General features: G+C 53.4%; 1 protein-coding gene across 1 annotated transcript in view; it reads left to right on the top strand.

The window, feature by feature from the left end:
• Positions 1 to 18,439, top strand: part of DHX57 (DExH-box helicase 57) — a 28,113-nt gene that overhangs the window by 2,970 nt on the left and 6,704 nt on the right. The window contains exons 4-15 of the mRNA XM_049784245.1: positions 180 to 1,027; positions 4,779 to 4,957; positions 5,813 to 5,934; positions 6,375 to 6,570; positions 8,665 to 8,789; positions 9,518 to 9,651; positions 11,428 to 11,482; positions 13,614 to 13,828; positions 14,190 to 14,306; positions 15,567 to 15,663; positions 16,684 to 16,857; positions 17,502 to 17,702. Of these exons, the coding sequence (XP_049640202.1) occupies positions 180 to 1,027; positions 4,779 to 4,957; positions 5,813 to 5,934; positions 6,375 to 6,570; positions 8,665 to 8,789; positions 9,518 to 9,651; positions 11,428 to 11,482; positions 13,614 to 13,828; positions 14,190 to 14,306; positions 15,567 to 15,663; positions 16,684 to 16,857; positions 17,502 to 17,702 (2,463 nt within the window). The remainder of the gene's footprint in view (positions 1 to 179; positions 1,028 to 4,778; positions 4,958 to 5,812; positions 5,935 to 6,374; positions 6,571 to 8,664; positions 8,790 to 9,517; positions 9,652 to 11,427; positions 11,483 to 13,613; positions 13,829 to 14,189; positions 14,307 to 15,566; positions 15,664 to 16,683; positions 16,858 to 17,501; positions 17,703 to 18,439) is intronic.

Here is an 18,439-nt window from a genome sequence, read left to right as displayed (position 1 = left end):
ACCAAGAGGACAGCTGTTCCCCATCACCTATTAGGATAGGTGTCCTCCATCACCTATTAGGACAGATGTCCTTCATCACCTCATATTAGTACCCGAGTCCAGGGGCAGTTGTGCATTCACACACACACACACCTGCCCCTCCAAGTGATCGAATGTCCCGTGCCTGTGTGTTGCCTCAGGTACGGCTTCCACTCTGACCGCTGCCAGCTGGCCCTGCAGACCTGTGATGGGGACGTGGGCAAATCCCTGGAGCTGCTGCTCAGCCAGTGCTTCGCCGAGACCTTCAGAGACCAGATGGAGGCATTGGAGGCCGCGTCGGCCAGAGTTAGTGCTGACGACTGTGCAGAACAGCGGCGGGCAGAGGTTCTCGCCCTCAGGTCCATCTTTGGGGACAGATTCACCGAGAGGATCCAGGACCGCGTGTGGACTGTGGCGCTCGAGTTGGACTATCTGAACAGGACGTTGTGCAGGCCTAGGCCCAGGCCAGGGGACAGAGCCAGCCCCAGGCAGGAGGTGCCCCCCGAGGTCTGCAGGTTCTACCTCAGAGGCAGCTGTAGGTTCGGAGCCAAGTGCAGGCTCCGACACGAAGCGCCCCCAGACCGGGCAGTGGGGCAAGTGGACAGGACTGCCCCCAGCACTCATCCGCGAGGCCCTGAGCACAAACCCACCTTGTACGAACTTGAGGTCCGCTTTACTCCGGGCCACAGGTACCCGTACGAAGCCCCGCTCGTGGCACTCTACTCCACCGACGAGGCACTGCCCCTGGCCTGTCGCCTACATGTGACTGAGCTCCTCTACGCCCGGGCCCTGGGCCTGGCCGCTGCCTCGGAGCCTGCCGTGTACTCGCTGCTCACCCTTCTGGAGGATGAGTCCGTCATCACCCCGTTACTGAGCAGGGAGCCGCACAAGCACAGCGGACCCCCAGCCAGTGCTCCCTCGCTGTCCTCGAGGCCTAGCAAGCACCAGCCTGCCTGCCACAGAGCTGCCTTCCCGGCCCACCTTTCTGTGTCCAGCCAGATTCCAGAAGGTAGGTGGGGGCTGCCTGGTTCAGCGCCAGTTCCTGGCTACCCCGGGCATGGTGCCTTCTCCTCGGGCATGGTGAGGTGGGTTTCGGGGCTCCTGGAGGGGAAGTGCAGAGCTAACGTGCGTCTTAGCTGCAAAGAACCCAATGGCATCAGCCCAGATACTCACCTTTGACCCATTTGAGTCTGTGTCCATTCATGCTGTCGTGACACCCCCATCTCGCTCTTCTTTCTCCCCTCAGAGCCTGCCAGGTCCTCCCAGTCCTCACATCCCAACTCACTTTAGGGTTCTTATTGTTTGCGTTGGTTTTGGGACCACACCCGGCGACACTCGGGTTACTCGTGGCTCTGCACTCAGGAATCACTCCTGCCAGGCTTGGGAACCATATGGGACACCAGGGGTCGAACCTGGGTTGGCCGCGTGAAAGGCAAACACCTTCCCCACCATAATCCCTCTTCAGCCCTTCACCTGATGATTTTTTCCCCCTCTTTTTGGTGTTTGGGTCACACCCGGCTCAGATGGTGCTTAGGGGGTTATTCCTAGCTCTGCGCTCAGAAATTGCTCCTCGCATACTTGGGACCATATGGGATGCCGAGTATCGAACCCAGGCTGGCTACATGGGAGGGAAATGCCCCCTCCCTGCTGTGCTGTTACTCTGGCCCCCACGTCATGATTCATAAACCCAGAGCAAAGGCTTGTTTATTCTGGACCTTACCCAGGTCGCCCTTATCCAGAATCTGCCCCTCAGGGAAACTCCCTTTTCAGAGGCCATTCTAACTCATTTGTGGCCATTTTGGTTGCTGTGGAGCTCGTGACCTCATCGCACAGAGCTTACCATGATGTGGGCAAGGCCTGGTCAGGCCCCTGGATTTCAGATGTTTTCCCCCAAATAACAAGCTTCTCTTGGGTGGCACTATTTTTTGGGTTTTTTTTTTTTTTTTTTTTTTGTGGTTTTTGGGTCACACCCGGCAGTGCTCAGGGGTTATTTCTGGCTCCAGGCTCAGAAATTGCTCCTGGCAGGCACAGGGGACCATATGGGGCGCTGGGATTCGAACCGATGACCTCCTGCATGAAAGGCAAACGCCTTACCTCCATCTATCTCTCCAGCCCCGGGTTTTTTTTCTGTTGTTGTTCTTGTTGTTTTTGGTTTTGGTTTTTCAGTCACACCTGACAGCGCTCAGGGGCTACTCCTGGCTCTACACTCAGAAATTGCTTCTGGCTGGTTCAGGGTGACCATATGGGATGCTGGGATTCAAACCACCGTCTGTCCTGGGTTGGCTGTGTACAAGGCAAATGCCCTACCACTATGCTCTCTCAGGCCCAGATTTGGGGTTGGGAGTCCACATCCAGCAGCACTCAGGAGTTATTCCTGGCTCTGTGCTCAGAAATCACTCCTTGCAGGCTTGGGGGACCAAAAGGGATGCCAGGGATTGAACCCTGGTCCATCCTGGTTTGGCTGCGTGCAAGGCAAATGCCCGACCACTAGACCATCAACTCCAACCCCATGTTTGTTTGTTTTTTTGGTATGTTTTCTTTTTTTACTTTCACTTACAAGATGAGTGTACTGAGTAAGATACTTGAGCTTTCTTTTTTTTCCATTTTTTTAACAGTTTATCCAAGCACCATGGTTACAAACATGTTTATAGTTGGGTTTTAGTCATAAAACGCACACACCCCCTATCATCGTGGGCTGGTCCTCCCAGCCTTAATCTTTATTGTCTCTGGGTGTTTTATACTTTTTTATTTTTCTTAAATCCCACAGATGAGTGAGAATATTCTGTGTCTATCCATCTCCCTCTTGCTCATTTCACTCAGCATAGTAGTTTCCATGTCCATCCATGTATAGGAAAATTTCATGACTTCATTTTTCCTGACAGCTGTGTAGTGTTCCATTGTGCAAATGTACTACAGTTTCTTTAGCCACTCATCTGTTGTCGGGCATCTGGGTTGTTTCCAGATTCTGTCTATTGTAAATAGAGCTGCATTGAACATAGACGTGCAGAGGGCATTTTTGTACTGTGTTTTTGTGTTCCTAGGGTCTATCCCTACGAGGTATAGCTGGATTCTATGGGAGCTCAATTTCCAGTATTTTGAGGAAGCTCCATCTTGTCTTCCATAAAGGCTGGCCTAGACGGCATTCCCACCAGTAGTGAAAGAGAGTGCCTTTCTCCCCACATCCCCACCAGCACTGATTGTTCTTGTTTTTTTGTGATGTGTGCCAGTCTTCGGCATGAGATGGTACCTCATTGTATATAAGAAGGCCATTGTGGAGCCGGAGAGATAGCATGGAGGTAAGGCAAGTGCCTTGCAAGCAGAAGGACAGTCGTTTGAATCCCAGCATCCCATATGATCCCCTGAGCTTGCCAGCGATTCTGAGCGTAGAGCAGGAGGAACCCCTGAGCGCTGCCAGGTGTGACCCAAAAACCAAAAAAAAAAAGGCCATTGATTTTTGTGCAGCAAGTGTAGCCTGCCACTTTTCTGTATGAATCTATCATTTTGAGGAGCTCTTTGGTAGTCTTTAGGATTTTCTAAATATAGTATCATGTCATTTGCAAACAGTGAGAGGTTGACTTTTTCCTTTCCTATCTGGATGCCCTTGATTAAATCTTTTTCTTGCCTTATTGCTAGTGCAAGTATTAGAAGTATTGGTTAGGAGTGGGGAGAGGGGGCAGCCATATGATCATATCAGTAGATGCAGAGAAAGCATTTGATAAGGTCCAACACCCATTCATGATAAAAACTCTCAACAAGATGGGAATCGAAGGAACTTTTCTCAATATAGTCAAGGCTATGGAAAATATCACAAGCCCATGGGAAATATTATACTCGATGGGGAAATACTGAAAGCCTTTTCCCTAAGATCTGGCACAAGGCATGGCTGCCCCCTCTCCCCACTCCTAACCAATATAGTACTGGAAGTACTTGCAATAGCAATTAGGCAAGAAAAAGATTTCCCTCCCTCCCTCCCTCCCTCCCTCCCTCCCTCCCTCCCTCCCTCCCTCCCTCCCTTCCTTCCTTCCTTCCTTCCTTCCTTCCTTCCTTCCTTCCTTCCTTCCTGTGCTCATAAATCACTCTTGGCTTGGGCGGGGGATTGAACCACAGTTCGTTTAGGTTAGCGCTTGCAAGGCAGACACTGCTAGCACCACCACTCCGGCCCCAGCCCTCCTGACTTTCAATCTGGTTCAGCACTAGACATTTCTTTGTTTTTTAGGGGGCAAGTTTTGTTTGTTTTTGTTTTTGGGCCATGCCCAGTGGGGCTTAGGGGTTCCTCCTGGCGCTGTGCTCAGAAATCACTCGTGGCAGGCTCGGGGACCATATGGGATGCCAGGAATCGAATCCAGGTTTGTCATGGGTTGGCCATGTGCAAGGCAAATGCCCTACCGCTGTGCTATCTCTCCAGCCCAGCACTAGTCATTTTCACTTGATGTATGTTTAAGTTCCTAGCAGCATCGCACCATATATGGTAGATTGTTGTTGTTTGTGGGAATTTGTTTGTTTCAAGGGCCACATCCAGTGGTGTTCCGAGTTCCACAGCTGGTAATTACTTCTGGCACTGGTTGGGTTCGAGCCCTGGTCTGCCACATGTAAGCCCAGCACCCTTCGTGTTGTATGCGCTCTCTCTGCTCCCTGTGTGGCAGGGCTGAATAAATAATCTACTCAGGTTTGATGGCTTTGTCGGTTCTTGTCACGGGAACTTTTTCCTTTCGTGAAGAACGGGCTCTCGATGGAAAAACATTTCCTCTTGTCTCTGCAAGCTGAGAAGGAGTTGGAGGTGGAGAAGAAGATGAATGAGGACAAGGAGCCCGTGGTGGTGGCGATGGAGGAGGAGAGCTCCATGCACCCGAGGAAGAAGGTCTCCCTGCAGCACAACTGCATGGCAAAAGGAACTCAGGCTCAGAACGCCAGACTCCGTGAGCAGTTCCGGGAAAAGCAGGTATTGCGTGCCAGGGTCCTCTGAGCACCACCAGGAGTAAGCCCTGAGCATAGAGCCAGGAGTAAGTAGTCCCTGAGTACAGCTGGGTGTGCCCCGAAAATCAAATTAATTAATTAATTAAAAACACAGTGTCAGGGTTGGAGAGATAGCATGGAGGTAGGGCATTTGTCTTTCATGCAGAAGGACAGTGGTTTGAATCCTGGCATCCCATATTGTCCCCTGAGCCTGCCAGGAGCAATTTCTGAGCCCAGAGTCAGAAGTAACCCTGAGCGCTGCTGGGTGTGACCCAAAAACTAAAAACCAAACCAAAACAAAGAAAACACTCAGTGTCGGGGCCAGCGAGATTGCACACCAGGTAGGACCCGTGCCTTGCCTGTGGCCACCGTGGGTTTGATTCACAGCATCTCTTGTGGTCCCATGAGCACCATCAGGAGTGATTTCTGAATGCAGCGTCAGGAAGGGGTAAGCCCTGAGCATCACCAGGGGTGGCCCCAAAACACAACCACCATCACAACCAGAAACTTAGACTCTCGGGAGCGCTGACCTCACAGAAAGTGCCGCCTAACGGGATGTGTGTAGCCAGAGGTTACTCCTCGGTCAGACAGCACAGGCCTGGCACATGCCCTGGATGTGGGAAGATCTCTGGGCAGCACTGCCATAGAGCTCACTATGGGGAAGGGCGCTGAGTGCTAGGCAAAGGGCAGGTTTCTGCGGTGAGGCCGGGGGAGGGGGGCACATGGATTCCACAGCCACTTCCGGCCAGAGCTGGGTCTGAGCAGTCGATGAGTCCATATTTGTGTCCCGGTTGGCGGAGTGGAGGGATGGGGCCCGCTCATTCTTCTCTTGTGTGTCTAGAATTCCAGTCAATTCCAGGCCATTCTGCGGGAACGGCAGTCCCTCCCCGCGTGGGGAGAGAGAGTGACTATCCTCAAGCTGCTAAAACAGCACCAAGTGCTGGTGGTCAGCGGCATGACTGGGTAAGGGGCACCTCAGCACCCATGCCAGTGCCAACGTCCTAGAACTGGGGCCACAGAGATAGCACAGCAGGGAGTGCGTTTGCCTTGCACGCAGCTGGCCTGGGTATGATCTCTGGCATCCCACAGAGTCCCCTGAGCATTGCCGGAAATAACCCCTGAGAGCCACTTAGAGTGTCCCAAAACCCTAAAAAGAAAACGAGAAGTACCCAGCCACAGAGAAGAGTTTTGCCTCCTAGAACCCTAAGCCGGGTTCTAGTCTGCGTGTCCCTCCGAGGAAATGTTGGGTGGGTCGCTGGCAAGGCCAGATCCCCTGAGAACACAGAAGGCAGCCATGAGAGTTAGGGGCAGTTGTCCTGAGAGCCCCAACAGGGTGGCCCAGAGGGTAGCTTGTAGCAGATGGCAGGGGACTCCTAGTCCTGACTTTCTGGGTCCACCTGCAGGTGTGGGAAAACCACGCAGATCCCGCAGTTCATCCTGGACGAATCCCTGCAGGGCCCCCCTGGGAAGGTAGCCAACATCATCTGCACCCAGCCACGGCGCATCTCGGCCATCTCCGTGGCTGAGCGAGTGGCCAAAGAGAGAGGCGAGAAGGTGGGGCTCAGCGTGGGTTACCAGATCCGGCTGGAGAGCGTCAAGGTTGGTTTGGCTGCTTTCCCTGCATAGGAAGGGGTGTCTGGGGGTCAAGGCTCTGGGGCAGTTCAGACCCTGTGTTGGGCGCTTTTTTACTCCGTCCACTGAGATGGGCATGAATGACCTTTTCAAGCTGGACTGAGTCCTTTGAGAAATTTGGAAAGTGTGTAGTTGGTTGCACTTAATTTTCTCTATACAGGCTATTTGGGCTTGGATATGTGTGTGTGTGTGTGTGTGTGTGTGTGTGTGTGTGTGTGTGTGTTGTAATGTGTGTATGTGTTTCTGTGTTTTTATTTGGGGCTTGGATATATGTGTGTGTGTGTTTTAATGTGTGTATGTGTTTCTGTGTTTTTATTTGGGACTATTCCCAACTGGGCTTGGATGTGTGTGTGTGTTGTGTTGTTTTTTTTTTGGTTTTGGTTTTTGGGTCACATTCGGTGGTGCTCAGGGGTCACTCCTGGCTGTCTGCTCAGAAATAGCTCCTGGCAGGCGTGAGGGGACCATATGGGACACCGGGATTCGAACCAACCACCTTTTGTCCTGGACGCCTCTGTGCTATCTCTCCAGGCGCGCGCGCGCGCGCGCGCGCGCGTGTGTGTGTGTGTGTGTGTGTGTGTGTGTGTGTGTGTGTTTATTTGGGACTATTCCCAACTATGCTCTGGGCGTACTCTTGACTCTGTGCTCAAGTGTTTACTACTGCTGCAGGTGCTCTCGGGACCATATTCGGTGCCAGGGATTGAACCAGGGTCGGCCTGTTACCTCTCCAGCCCTCTTTTTTCTTTTCTTTTCTTTTTTTTTTTTTTGCTTTTTGGGCCACACCCGGCGATGCCAAGGAATTACTCCTAGCAGGCTCAGGGGGTCTCTATGGGATGCCAGGTATAGAGCCTCATATGGCATGCGCCCTCCCCACCGTGCTCTCACTTAGGCCCATTGTAGAATTAAATATTAATTATATAGTCCTTGGTGGTTATGAAGTTATGAAGTGGAGCCTTTCTGAGGAAATGATGGCATGCGCCCTCCCCACCGTGCTCTCACTTAGGCCCATTGTAGAATTAAATATTAATTATTTAGTCCTTGGTGGTTATGAAGTTATGAAGTGGAGCCACAGCAGTCATGAAGTTTTATGAGACAAGGTTTTATTACAAGGCTCAACCTAGACACCATGTATGGCTTCTAAGCTAAGAAGCCTCTCTCCCGCTCCTGCATCTATCCTGTCTATCATCTCTCCGTGCTGTTTCCTGCTGAGGCTTCTTGCTGCATCTCTCTCCCCCCTGTGGCAACCCCTTATATTGCCAACCAGACCCCTCCAAGCTATGGAGGGTCTCCCTTTCCGGGTGAGATAAGCAGGAAGTTGGGGGAGGGGGAAGAGCCCATCTCTCTTTATTTTTCACTAGCAGAAGTGACTTAGGGCGTGCTGTTTTACCCTTGAACATGGGAGCGACCCCATGTATGACTAGAAAGGGATAGGCTAGGACGGATCTCTTCCCTCATTGTTGTTTTGATGTTTTATGGTCTTTTGTGAATGCTTTTATATGCCTTTAGATTGTTTGTTTTTATTTTGGGGCCACATGCAGCAGCGCTCAGGGTTTACCCCTGACTTTGGGCTCAGAAATTGCTCCTGGCAGGCTCAGGGGATCACATGGGGTGCCGGGAATCAAACTCGGATACATCCCAGGTCGGCTTCGTGCAAGGCAAATGCCTTACCGCTGTGCTATCACTCCAGCCCATACCTTTGGATTTTTATCAGAGATAGAAAAGTTTTTACTTTCCTTGGCAAGAAACTGCCTTTGGACGGTTGGTTGTACATTAAATGGCATTACTGGCATTTTCCATTGTTTTTCTCCTGTTTTTCTCACTAAAAATGGCTTGCTTAGGGGCCAAAGTAATAGTAGACAGGGTACTTCCTTGTACCTGGCTGACCCAGGTTCAATCCTGGCACCCTATATGGTCCCCTAAGCACTGCCAGAATGCAGAGCTGGGAGTCACCCTTGAGCATCGCCAGATGTCAACCCCCTCCCCAAATAACCCCCCAAGCAAACAGAAAGTGCTTGCCAGAAGTTCCCTTTACCCTGCTTTGATGACTCTCCACCATTGGCACAGTCCTCGAGCACCCGCCTTCTCTACTGCACGACGGGCGTGCTGCTGCGGAGGCTGGAAGGGGACGCGGGGCTTCGTGGCGTCACCCACGTCATCATTGACGAGGTCCACGAGCGCACCCAGGAGAGGTGAGAGCACCCGGGGTGACATCACCGGTGTGGACTCTCCCACAGCCTGGTGTGGAATGGGGAGGGGAGCACGGGAGCAGCAAGGCAAAGAAGGGGCCTCGTGCTGACCTGCGTGGCTGTGCGCTGAGCTCAGCTGAGCTGGGAGGCAGCTTGTATGGGCCCTAGGCCTGAGCTGAGGGGCTAGTAGGCCAACAGGTGCTTTCCCAGGGTCTGCTGGTTTGTCCAGAGATGACTGAATACCCCCGCAGTACCTCTGATCTGTTAGTCACAGGATGGGGAAGGCGCTTGGCAGGAATGCTCAGTGGGGAACTGGCTGTGGTTTGGGGGAGCAGCGACCCACAGGGTCTCATGCACATTAAACAAAAGCTTGCCGGACCAGAGACGGGAAGGCTCAGCCAACCCCAGGTTTGATCCCCGGCTTCCCATTGGGTCCCCCGAGACCATCGGGAGTGATTCCTGAGCACAGAGCCAGGAGGAACCCCTGAGCACCGCCAGGTAGGGCCCCAAAACAAAACTAAAGAAGAGGGTCCAGAGGCAGACTCCGTGGCATCCTCCAGGCTGCACTCCTGACCTCGGTGTCTCTGTTGGGTACGGGCAGAGCTGAGGCCATGCCGAGGGGGTGCAGTGTCTTCCGTGCAGCCCAAGCTCGCTCTGCTCACACCGGCCCCCACACGAGCTCCTGCTGGCTTTTCTCCACCGGACTGTTTCTCTTTGTTTCTCTGCTCCAGTGACTTCCTGCTGCTCGTCTTGAAGGACCTGGTGCGGCAGAGGCCATCCCTCCTGGTGATTCTCATGAGCGCCACCGTAAACACGGAGCTCTTCTCGGAGTATTTTGGCTCCTGCCCGGTCGTTACCATACCAGGTGATTCGCAAGCACCTTTACCTAGAAAAGTGGGTCGGTTTTTTGTTTGTTTGTTTTGGTTTTGGTTTTTGGGCCACGCTTAGGGGTCATTCCTGGTTGGGGGACCATTGGGGATCCTGGGGGATCGAACCACAGTGCATCCTAGGCTAGCACAGGCAAGGCAGATGCCTTACAGCTTGCAGTACCACTTCAGCCCTGAAAAGTGGGTTTGTTTATGAGGCCGGAGCCCTAGCACAGCATACCATAGGGTCCCCAAACACTGCCGGATGTAACAAAAAAAAAATACAATACCCACCCTCCCCCCCAAAAAAAATGGTTAGTTTTTAACAGAATTATGGCCATGTAATCAGTGTATTGTAATGTAATATCCATTTACTGGGAGATTACCATTTTGTATTATTTTATTTTTGTTGCTTAGTTTTGAGTCCAGTGATGCTCAGGTCTTTGGTGTACCTTACAAAATGCTGGGGTTCGAACCCAGGTTGGCCTTGTATAAGGCAAACCACCTACCTGCTGTCCTATCTCTCTGGCCCATCCTGTGCTTTTTCATTCCTTCTTTTCTTGTTGGATGCCAAGGATTAAGCCCAGACATCTTGCATGCCAGGCATGTGCTCTGCCACTCAGCCACATCCCGCCCTCTTTCAGGGGCCTTTTTCCCTCTTTTGGTTAGGGGGCCACACCCGATGACTTGTTCCTGGGCTCTGTACTCAGAAATTACTTGACGGATTCCAGGCACCACACAGGGTGGGATCCAGCCGGGTGTGTGGAGATAAACGCTTTGCCCAGTATGCTATTCCTCCAGCCCAATTACTAAATTTTTATTGGCACCTGATGGGTGGGCAGTTGTGGGTTTTCTGAGATGAAGGAAGTTTCCATCTTCCCATTTCTGTTATCCAAAGCTATTTGGGGGGGTCACATCCAGTGACACCAAGGGTTCCTCCTGGCTATTCGCTCAGAAATCGCTCCTGGGGGCCAGAGATATAGCATGTTGCTAAGGTGTTTGCCTTGCATGCAGAAGGTCGATGGTTTGAATTCCGGCATCCCATATGGTCCCCTGAGCCTGCCAGGAGCGGTTTTTGAGCATAGAGCCAGGAGTAACCCCTGAGCGTTGCCGGGTGTGACCCAAAAACCAAAGAAAGAAAGAAAGAAAGAAAGAAATCACGCCTGGCTTGGAGGACCATATGTGATGATGTGACGCCAGGGAATCGAACCGAAGTCCATCCTAGGCTAGTGCATGCAAATGCCTTACCGCTGGCCCCCTGTTGCAAGTCATCCCCTGAAGAGGTTGACTGATGGAGGGTTGGAGGATGAGGTCTTTCCCCTCCAGCTTGGTGTACGTGTCTGCCACCCTGTCCAGCCGACGGTTCTGAGGTGAAGCGGCGGGTAAACAGCTCACAGTCAGGCTTGTGGAAATATTAGCTTTATTCGGTGGACAAGACTGAAGCCCAAAACCTCAACATCAGTTCCAGCCAAAAGCCCCTCGCCTTCCACAGACCCTTGTTTTTATCCCCCAGAATCAGGTACCACCCTAGGGTGGGGGCAGAATGCCAGGTCACACCCCAGGTTACGGCACAATCACTGATCAGGGTAGGGTCAGTAAGATAATAATCCCCTAAAATATTGACATACACAACAGCCCCCATCCAAAGATTTTTTTATCCATGCTTTTAAAATCATGGAACAAGCAGAAAATTCTTGTATCAAGCTTTGCCTCGAGAAAGCAGCCAAACCGCAGCGTCACTGCAGCTGTGCTGAGGCTTCCTGTTCTTTTCCTAGGCCGCACGTTTCCGGTCCATCAGTTCTTTCTGGAAGATGCTATTGCTATGACAAGGTTAGTAGGCCACGAGTCCAGGATTCACAGACTTTATCTTCTCGGGTCCAGCTGTGCGTGGGGAGGGTTCCTCTGCCCCCACGGATGCACCTGCATACCATCGGTCCTTCAGCCGCAAATCTGGAAACTTAGCAAGGCATAAAGTTGGGGTGATGTTTCTGGGGGCTGGCAGGGAGCAGGCAGGGCCCAGACACATTGGAATCGCTCCACTTCCTGCTCTGAGCTACTGTGCCCATTCTGAGAACCAGATCTCTGGAGCCAGTGACAGGCCAGGCCAGGCCGTTATTCCCTCACATGTGCCAACTCAAGGCTCCATCTCCAGCACAGCGCTAGCTCGCAAAGATGAGCCTCGGGGACTCCTGGAGCGACCCCTAGGCATAGAGTGTGGGGTCGCCCCTGAGCACCTCAGCACAGGGCCCCCAAACTAGGGATCGGCGGCCCAGAATGGAGCAGGGTCAAATGGAGGAGGGGCTGGTATGGCTCTAAAATAACAACTATTTTGTGGGGGTTAGTCTTTTATTTAAAAAAAATCACATTGTTTTTTACGACACTTTCCATGTCATTTTAAAATTTTTTGTTTGGTGTTAGTTTTGGTTTTGGGGTCACACTCAGCGGCACTCAGGGTTTACTCCTGGCTCTGTACTCAAATCGCCCCTGGCAGGCTCAGGGGACCCATATTGGGTGCCACCGTCTGTCCTGGATCTGCTGCGTGCAAGGCAAATGCCCTACGGCTGTGCTATCGCTTCGGCCCCTAAGGCATATTTCTTTTCATTTTTCTTTTATTGAGACCATTGTTTTTTTTTGGTTTTTTTTTTTTGGTTTTTGGGCTACACCCGGTAACGCTCAGGGGTTACTCCTGGCCATGCGCTCAGACGTTGCTCCTGGCTTGGGGGACCATATGGGACACCGGGGGATCGAACCGCGGTCCGTCCAAGGCTAGCGCAGGGAAGGCAGGCACCTTACCTTTAGCGCCACCGCCCGGCCCCTTTTTTTTTTTTTTTTTTTTTTTTGGTTTTTGGGCCACACCCTGTGACGCTCAGGGGTTACTCCTGGCTATGCGCTCAGAAGTTGCTCCTGGCTTCTTGGGGGACCATATGGGATGCCGGGGGATCGAACCGAGGTCCGTCCTAGGCTAGCGCAGGCAAGGCAGGCACCTTACCTTCAGCGCCACCACCCGGCCCCCTATTGAGACCATTGTTACAAAGTCCTTCCTAGTTGGGTTTCAGACATACAGTACGTCTGGTCCAGTTCCACCACCAGTGTTCACCTCCTTCCACCATGTTCCCAGAGCGTCTCCCAGCCACCACCCTTTGTCCACCTGACCTGCCAGTCTAACAGGCCCATTTCAAGTTTAGATTGTTAGAGTTTGGGTCTCTGGATTCTATTGTTGTTGCCTTTGGCTTGATATTTAGAACTTTTAATTTCCCAGTGCACCTGAGATGTTTGGCCCATCCCCGTCCTTTCATGGTTGAGTTTCTTGACCCCCAAAAAAGTATTAAAAAAATAAATGAAATTTAGGGGCTGAGGTAGTAGCACAGCAGAGAGGGCATTTGCCTTGCTTGGGGGATCAGCCGATCCAGAACCTAAGGTGGTTGGTTCGAATCCCCGTGTCCCATATGGTCCCCCCCCCCGTGCCTGCCAGGAGCTATTTCTGAGCAGACAGCCAGGAGTAACCCCTGAGCAATGCCAGGTGTGGCTCAAAAACCAAAAAAAAAAAAGAAGAGAGGGAGAAATAGTACACTTGCCTTACACACCACCAACCCCATTTCAGTCTTCGGTCCCTAGAGCCCCGCAAGGAAGATGCCTGAGCACTCAGCCAGGAGTCAGACCTGAGCACCAGTAAGGAGAGGACTCTAGTGTTTGAAATTGGGGCTCCCTCCCTGTCACCCACATGTGCCATTTTTAGCCCTTTGCGCTCCCAGAATGACTTGGGACGTGTTTCCAGGGAGCCAGGGGCCCTGAAATGACGTGGTCGGGTGGGAGGGGATGCGACTGGCCAGAGGGCCGGATGGCTGGACAGTCGGGTCCGACCACCTCCTGGCCCAGCTCACTAGACAGAGCCCCGAGTCTGCGCAGGTCCCTACTGCCCCGCACCCTCAGGCTCAGCTCAGCCGGGCTCTGTCCCCCGCAGATATGTGCTGCAGTCCGGCAGCCCCTACGCACGCTCTGGGAAGCCTTTGACCAAGGAGCAGGTACGGGCTCGGCGCCAGCGCACAGCCATGGAGGAGGTGGAGGAGGACCTGAGGCTGGCCTTGCAGCTTGACCCCGAGGATGACGCTGACGTCCCCAAGGACTCGGTGCCTGATCAACAGCTGGACTTCAAGCAGCTCCTGGCCCGCTACAGAGGTGCCCATTGCATAGCAGGGAGGGCATTGCTAGCATGCGGCTGACCCAGGTTTGATCCCTGGCATCCCAGAGGGTCCTCCAAGCCTGCCAGAGTAACTTCTTTTGTTAGGTGGTGGTTTTGGTTTTGGTTTCTGGGCTCTCACATGCAAGGCATCTATGGTCTGGGGGCATCACTGTCACTCTGGCCACTCCAAGGGGGATCACAACAGGCCTGGGTGTGCTGGTCCAGCCAAGGGCCCTCCAGGAGGCGGACAGGAAAGCTCCAATTTACATGGAGCCAAAGAGCCCTGTTTGGGGCCTTTCAGTGTCCGTGGGGCCCGTGGGGTCTGGGCTACCCTCTGAGTCCCTCCTTTCTCCACAGGCATCAGCAAGTCAGTCATCAGGACCATGTCCATCCTAGACTTTGAGAAGGTCAACCTGGAGCTGATTGAGGCCCTGCTGGAGTGGATCGTGTCCGGGAAGCACTCATACTCGATGGGTAAGCGCCCAGGAAACACACACACACGCACACACACACACACAGACACAGCACTGCTCACACACACACACACACACAGACACAGCACTGCACACACACACACACACACACACTCAATGGGTAAGTGCCCAGGAACCCCCCACCCACAGACACAGCACTGCACACACACACACACACACACACACACACACACACACACACACTCGATGGGTAAGTGCCCAGGAATCCCCCCCCCCCCACTGCTTACTCCCGGGTCAGTTCATGCACACCCAGGAGTAGTGTGCCTGGCCCTGAGGGGACCCCTGGGCTTCCGCCGATTGACTGCCCCAGGAGGGCCTAACCCCTGGAAGGCCCATGTGTATGCTGAGCCCCAGGCTTGCCCAGAGCTTCTCTCTGCCTCCCACAACTTTCTACTGTCACTCCGGTCCTTGTCACGTGTTCTTCTTCCAGACGTGCCCTCACCACCCCATCCCCATTCACAGTTGCAAAAAATAAGATTCCTTTTCTGCCCGGTCAGGGTTCTGCTTGTTCTTGTTCCCTTCTGTACAGAGTAAATGCCTTAAGGATAGGGAATTGTGGGGGGAGGGAGATAGTGATAGCACAGCAGGGAGGATGTTTTCCTTCCTCGAGGAGGACCCAGGTTCAATCCCTGGCAATGCATAGGATTTTCCAAGCCTGCCACGAGTGCTGAGTCAGACGTAACCCCTGAGCGTTGTTGAATGTGGTCCCCACCACAAAAATAGGGAGTTAGGGGGGAAGAAAGGGTGCCTTGCTTACCACCAACTGAGGTTCCATCCCCAGTGCCACACATGGACCCCTGAGCACAGTTGAACCCCCACTCCGACTGTCCTGCACTGAAAAATCTCACTGGCAGGCCTGGAGCAGTAGCAAAGTGGTAGGGCATTTAAAATGCCTTGCATGCAGCCAACACAGGACAGACCTCGGTTCGAATCCCAGCATCCCACCTGGTTCCCCGAGCCTGCAAGGGGCGACTTCTGAGCACAGAGCCAGGAGGAACCCTTGAGCACCACCGGGTGTAACCCAGAACAAAGAAAAATCTCTCGGGGGACATTGGTGGCGGAAGATGCCCCAGTGAAAGTGGAAGGACATAGTATGATAACGCATCATGTACAACTTTGGAACCAGGACACAGTGATTTCATTTCTTTAAAATTACGTTTTACAAAATCTTGGCACTGGACAAATAAAAAAGGTGCTTTTTCTTTCTTGCATCATCAAATGGATTCTTTTCCTCCACCAGGCGCCATACTTGTGTTCTTACCTGGTCTGGCAGAAATCAAGACGCTGTATGAACAGCTCCAGGCAAACGCGCTTTTCAACAACAAGCGGAGCCAGCGGTGAGTCACCTGCTTTCTTCCAACTTCCTCGTCCCTTCGGGGGGGTCTGGCAGGCTCAGCCTCGGAAGGGCTGGGTGCCAATCACACCCCTGGAAACCTAGGTTCCATCCAGCTGAGACAAAGATGCTGTGTTCAAATGTCTGCTTTGGGGTTGGGAGAAGCTGTGTCCATCACCCCAAAGAAATGCTACTGTGTGGGGCCAGAGTGTTAGTGCAGTGATAGGGCATTTGCCTTGCACACGGCTGACCCAAGACAGCCTCAATTCGATCCCCAGCATCCCATAGGGTCCCCCAAGCCAGGAGCGATTCTGAGTACATAGCCAGGAGTAACCCTGAGTGTGTAACACACTGGGTGTGGCCCAAAAACCAAAAAAGAAAAAAGAAAAAGAAATGCTACTTTCTGGGGAATCTGCCAGACAGAACAGGAGTGACGGCACTTGCCTTGCATGAAGCGGAGTCTGCCATGAGCGGGTTGAAATCCCCAGCACCCCAGGGGTCAGTCCTGAGCACAAAACCCGGAGTAGTCCCTGAGCATGGCCAGAGGTGGGGGAGTGGCCCAAATGCCCCCACCAGAAAAGCCAGGCATTAAGGCCGGAGCAACAGCACAGCCAAGAGGGCTTTGGCCTGCCACACAGCTGACCCGGGTTTGATCCGGAATCCCATCAGGTCCCCCGAGCTCACCAGGAGTGATTCCCGAGTGCAGAGCCAGGAGTAAGCCCTGAGCACTGCCGGGTGTGGCCCAAAAACCAAAAAAAAGAAAACCCAGGCATGCTGATGTTTTCTGAGGAAAAGGGCCCCTGAGTCTCCACGAAGACTCCCCACATGGGGGCTCACTGTCCCCAGGAAGCCAGCTCAATGGTGAACAGCTACCTCTGGACAGTCAGGGACTCCCCACCCCCACCTCCCCGGTCCCTGCTGCCTCTGCAGCCCCGAGTCTCAGCTCTGGTCTCTTCCCCGGCCCCCAGAGGCCACGCTCAGAGTGTCGCTGAGGCCTGAGTGGTCATGCTGCGTGTCTCCACAGGTGTGTGATCTACCCCTTGCACTCGTCCCTGTGCAGCGAGGAGCAGCAGGCCGTATTTGTCAGGCCGCTCAAGGGCATCACCAAGATCATCCTCTCCACCAACATTGCCGAGACCTCCATCACCATAGATGACGTCATCTATGTCATCGACTCGGGGAGGATGAAGGAGAAGAGGTCGCGTATCCCAGGCGGGACCTCAGTCGGGATGGTGCCGGGGACGGGGTGGGAGGGTCCCTCCTCCCCTCTTCTGCCGCTGCACTCCAAGGAGCTGCAGTGGGGGCCAGTTGGCCTGTGATGTCACAGCAAAACCTTGTTTTGGATGGGGAGGACTTGGGCAGGGAGGGCTCTTGCCTTGCAAATGGCCAATTTGGGTTTAATCCCTGGCTCTCATAGGGTCCCCTGAGCACTGCCACAGTGATTCCTAAATGCAGAGCCAAGAATGACCTTGAATACTGCCAGCTGTGGCCCAAAAGACCCCCCATAAAACCAGCCAGCTCATTGGGGTCTGAAAGAGAGTTTATAGAGCAGACGCCAGTCTCTCATCCTGCACCCTGGGTTCCTGAGCAGCACCAAGAAGAACCCCAAAAACCAACTCAAGAAAGTGCCCTCAAGGGCAGGGAGAGATGGCACAGCGGGGAGGGACTTGCCTTGCACCTGGCTGGCCCAAGTTCCATCCCCGCATCTGATAGGGTCCCCTGAGCACCACCAGGACTGATGCCCGAGTGCAGAGCCAGGAGTCAGCCAAGCACTGTCAGGTGTGGCCCAAAATATGAAAAGGTGCCCGCCCCCCTTCAATGTGCCTTCCCGTGTCCCTCCAGGTATGATGCCAGCAAAGGGATGGAGAGCCTGGAGGACACGTTCATCTCGCAGGCCAACGCGCTGCAGAGGAAAGGCCGGGCCGGCCGCCTGGCCTCGGGAGTCTGCTTCCACCTCTTCACCAGCCACCACTTCCACCACCAGCTACTCAAACAGCAGCTCCCCGAAATCCAGAGGGTGCCGCTGGAGCAGCTCTGCCTGAGGTCTGTCCATTCCCAGAGCTTTCCCTGTCCCGGGCTGGGGGTGCCCTCCCACCCTGCCTCTCTGAGCTTAAGGATGTGCTCGAGGCGCCTCCATGAGGTAGCACAGCGAGAAGGGCACTGCTGGCCTTACACGTGGCTGACCCGGATTCAATCCCTGGCATCCCATAGGGTCTTCTGACCACAGTCAGGATTGATTCCTGAGTGCAGAGCCAGGAGGAACCCCTGAGTGACACTAGGCATGCCCCCCCCCCCCCAAAGAAAACATTTAGGGCATGAATGATGTATAGACACTGCACAAAAGTAGGTTCCAAGAAGGTCTGCAGTCAACAGATTAGACTGTATTCCAGGAAGTCAAAAAGAGCAATGATAGGGCCTGGAGAGATAACACAGCGTTTTTGCCTTGCAAGCAGCCGATCCAGGACCAAAGGTGGTTGGTTCGAATCCCGGTGTCCCATATGGTCCCCCGTGCCTGCCAGGAGCTATTTCTGAGCAGACAGCCAGGAGTGACCCCTGAGCACTGCCGGGTGCGGCCCAGAAACCAAAAAAAGAAAAAAAAAAAAAGAGCAATGATAGCACAGTTGTTGCCTTGTGGGTGGCGAACACAGATTCAATCCGTGGCACCCTAATGTTGTACAGTGGGACAGCTCAGTACTAGAAGCACTTGTTTTACGTGTGTGAGGTGGAGTTTATCCCTGGCACACACGGTTGAGTATATCTTGGGTTTTTTGTTCTCTCCC

This window comes from Suncus etruscus, chromosome 12 (genome assembly GCF_024139225.1).
Source record: "Suncus etruscus isolate mSunEtr1 chromosome 12, mSunEtr1.pri.cur, whole genome shotgun sequence".
In the NCBI taxonomy this organism is placed as follows: Eukaryota; Metazoa; Chordata; class Mammalia; order Eulipotyphla; family Soricidae; genus Suncus; species Suncus etruscus.
This window is presented reverse-complemented; position numbering and strand designations above follow the sequence as displayed.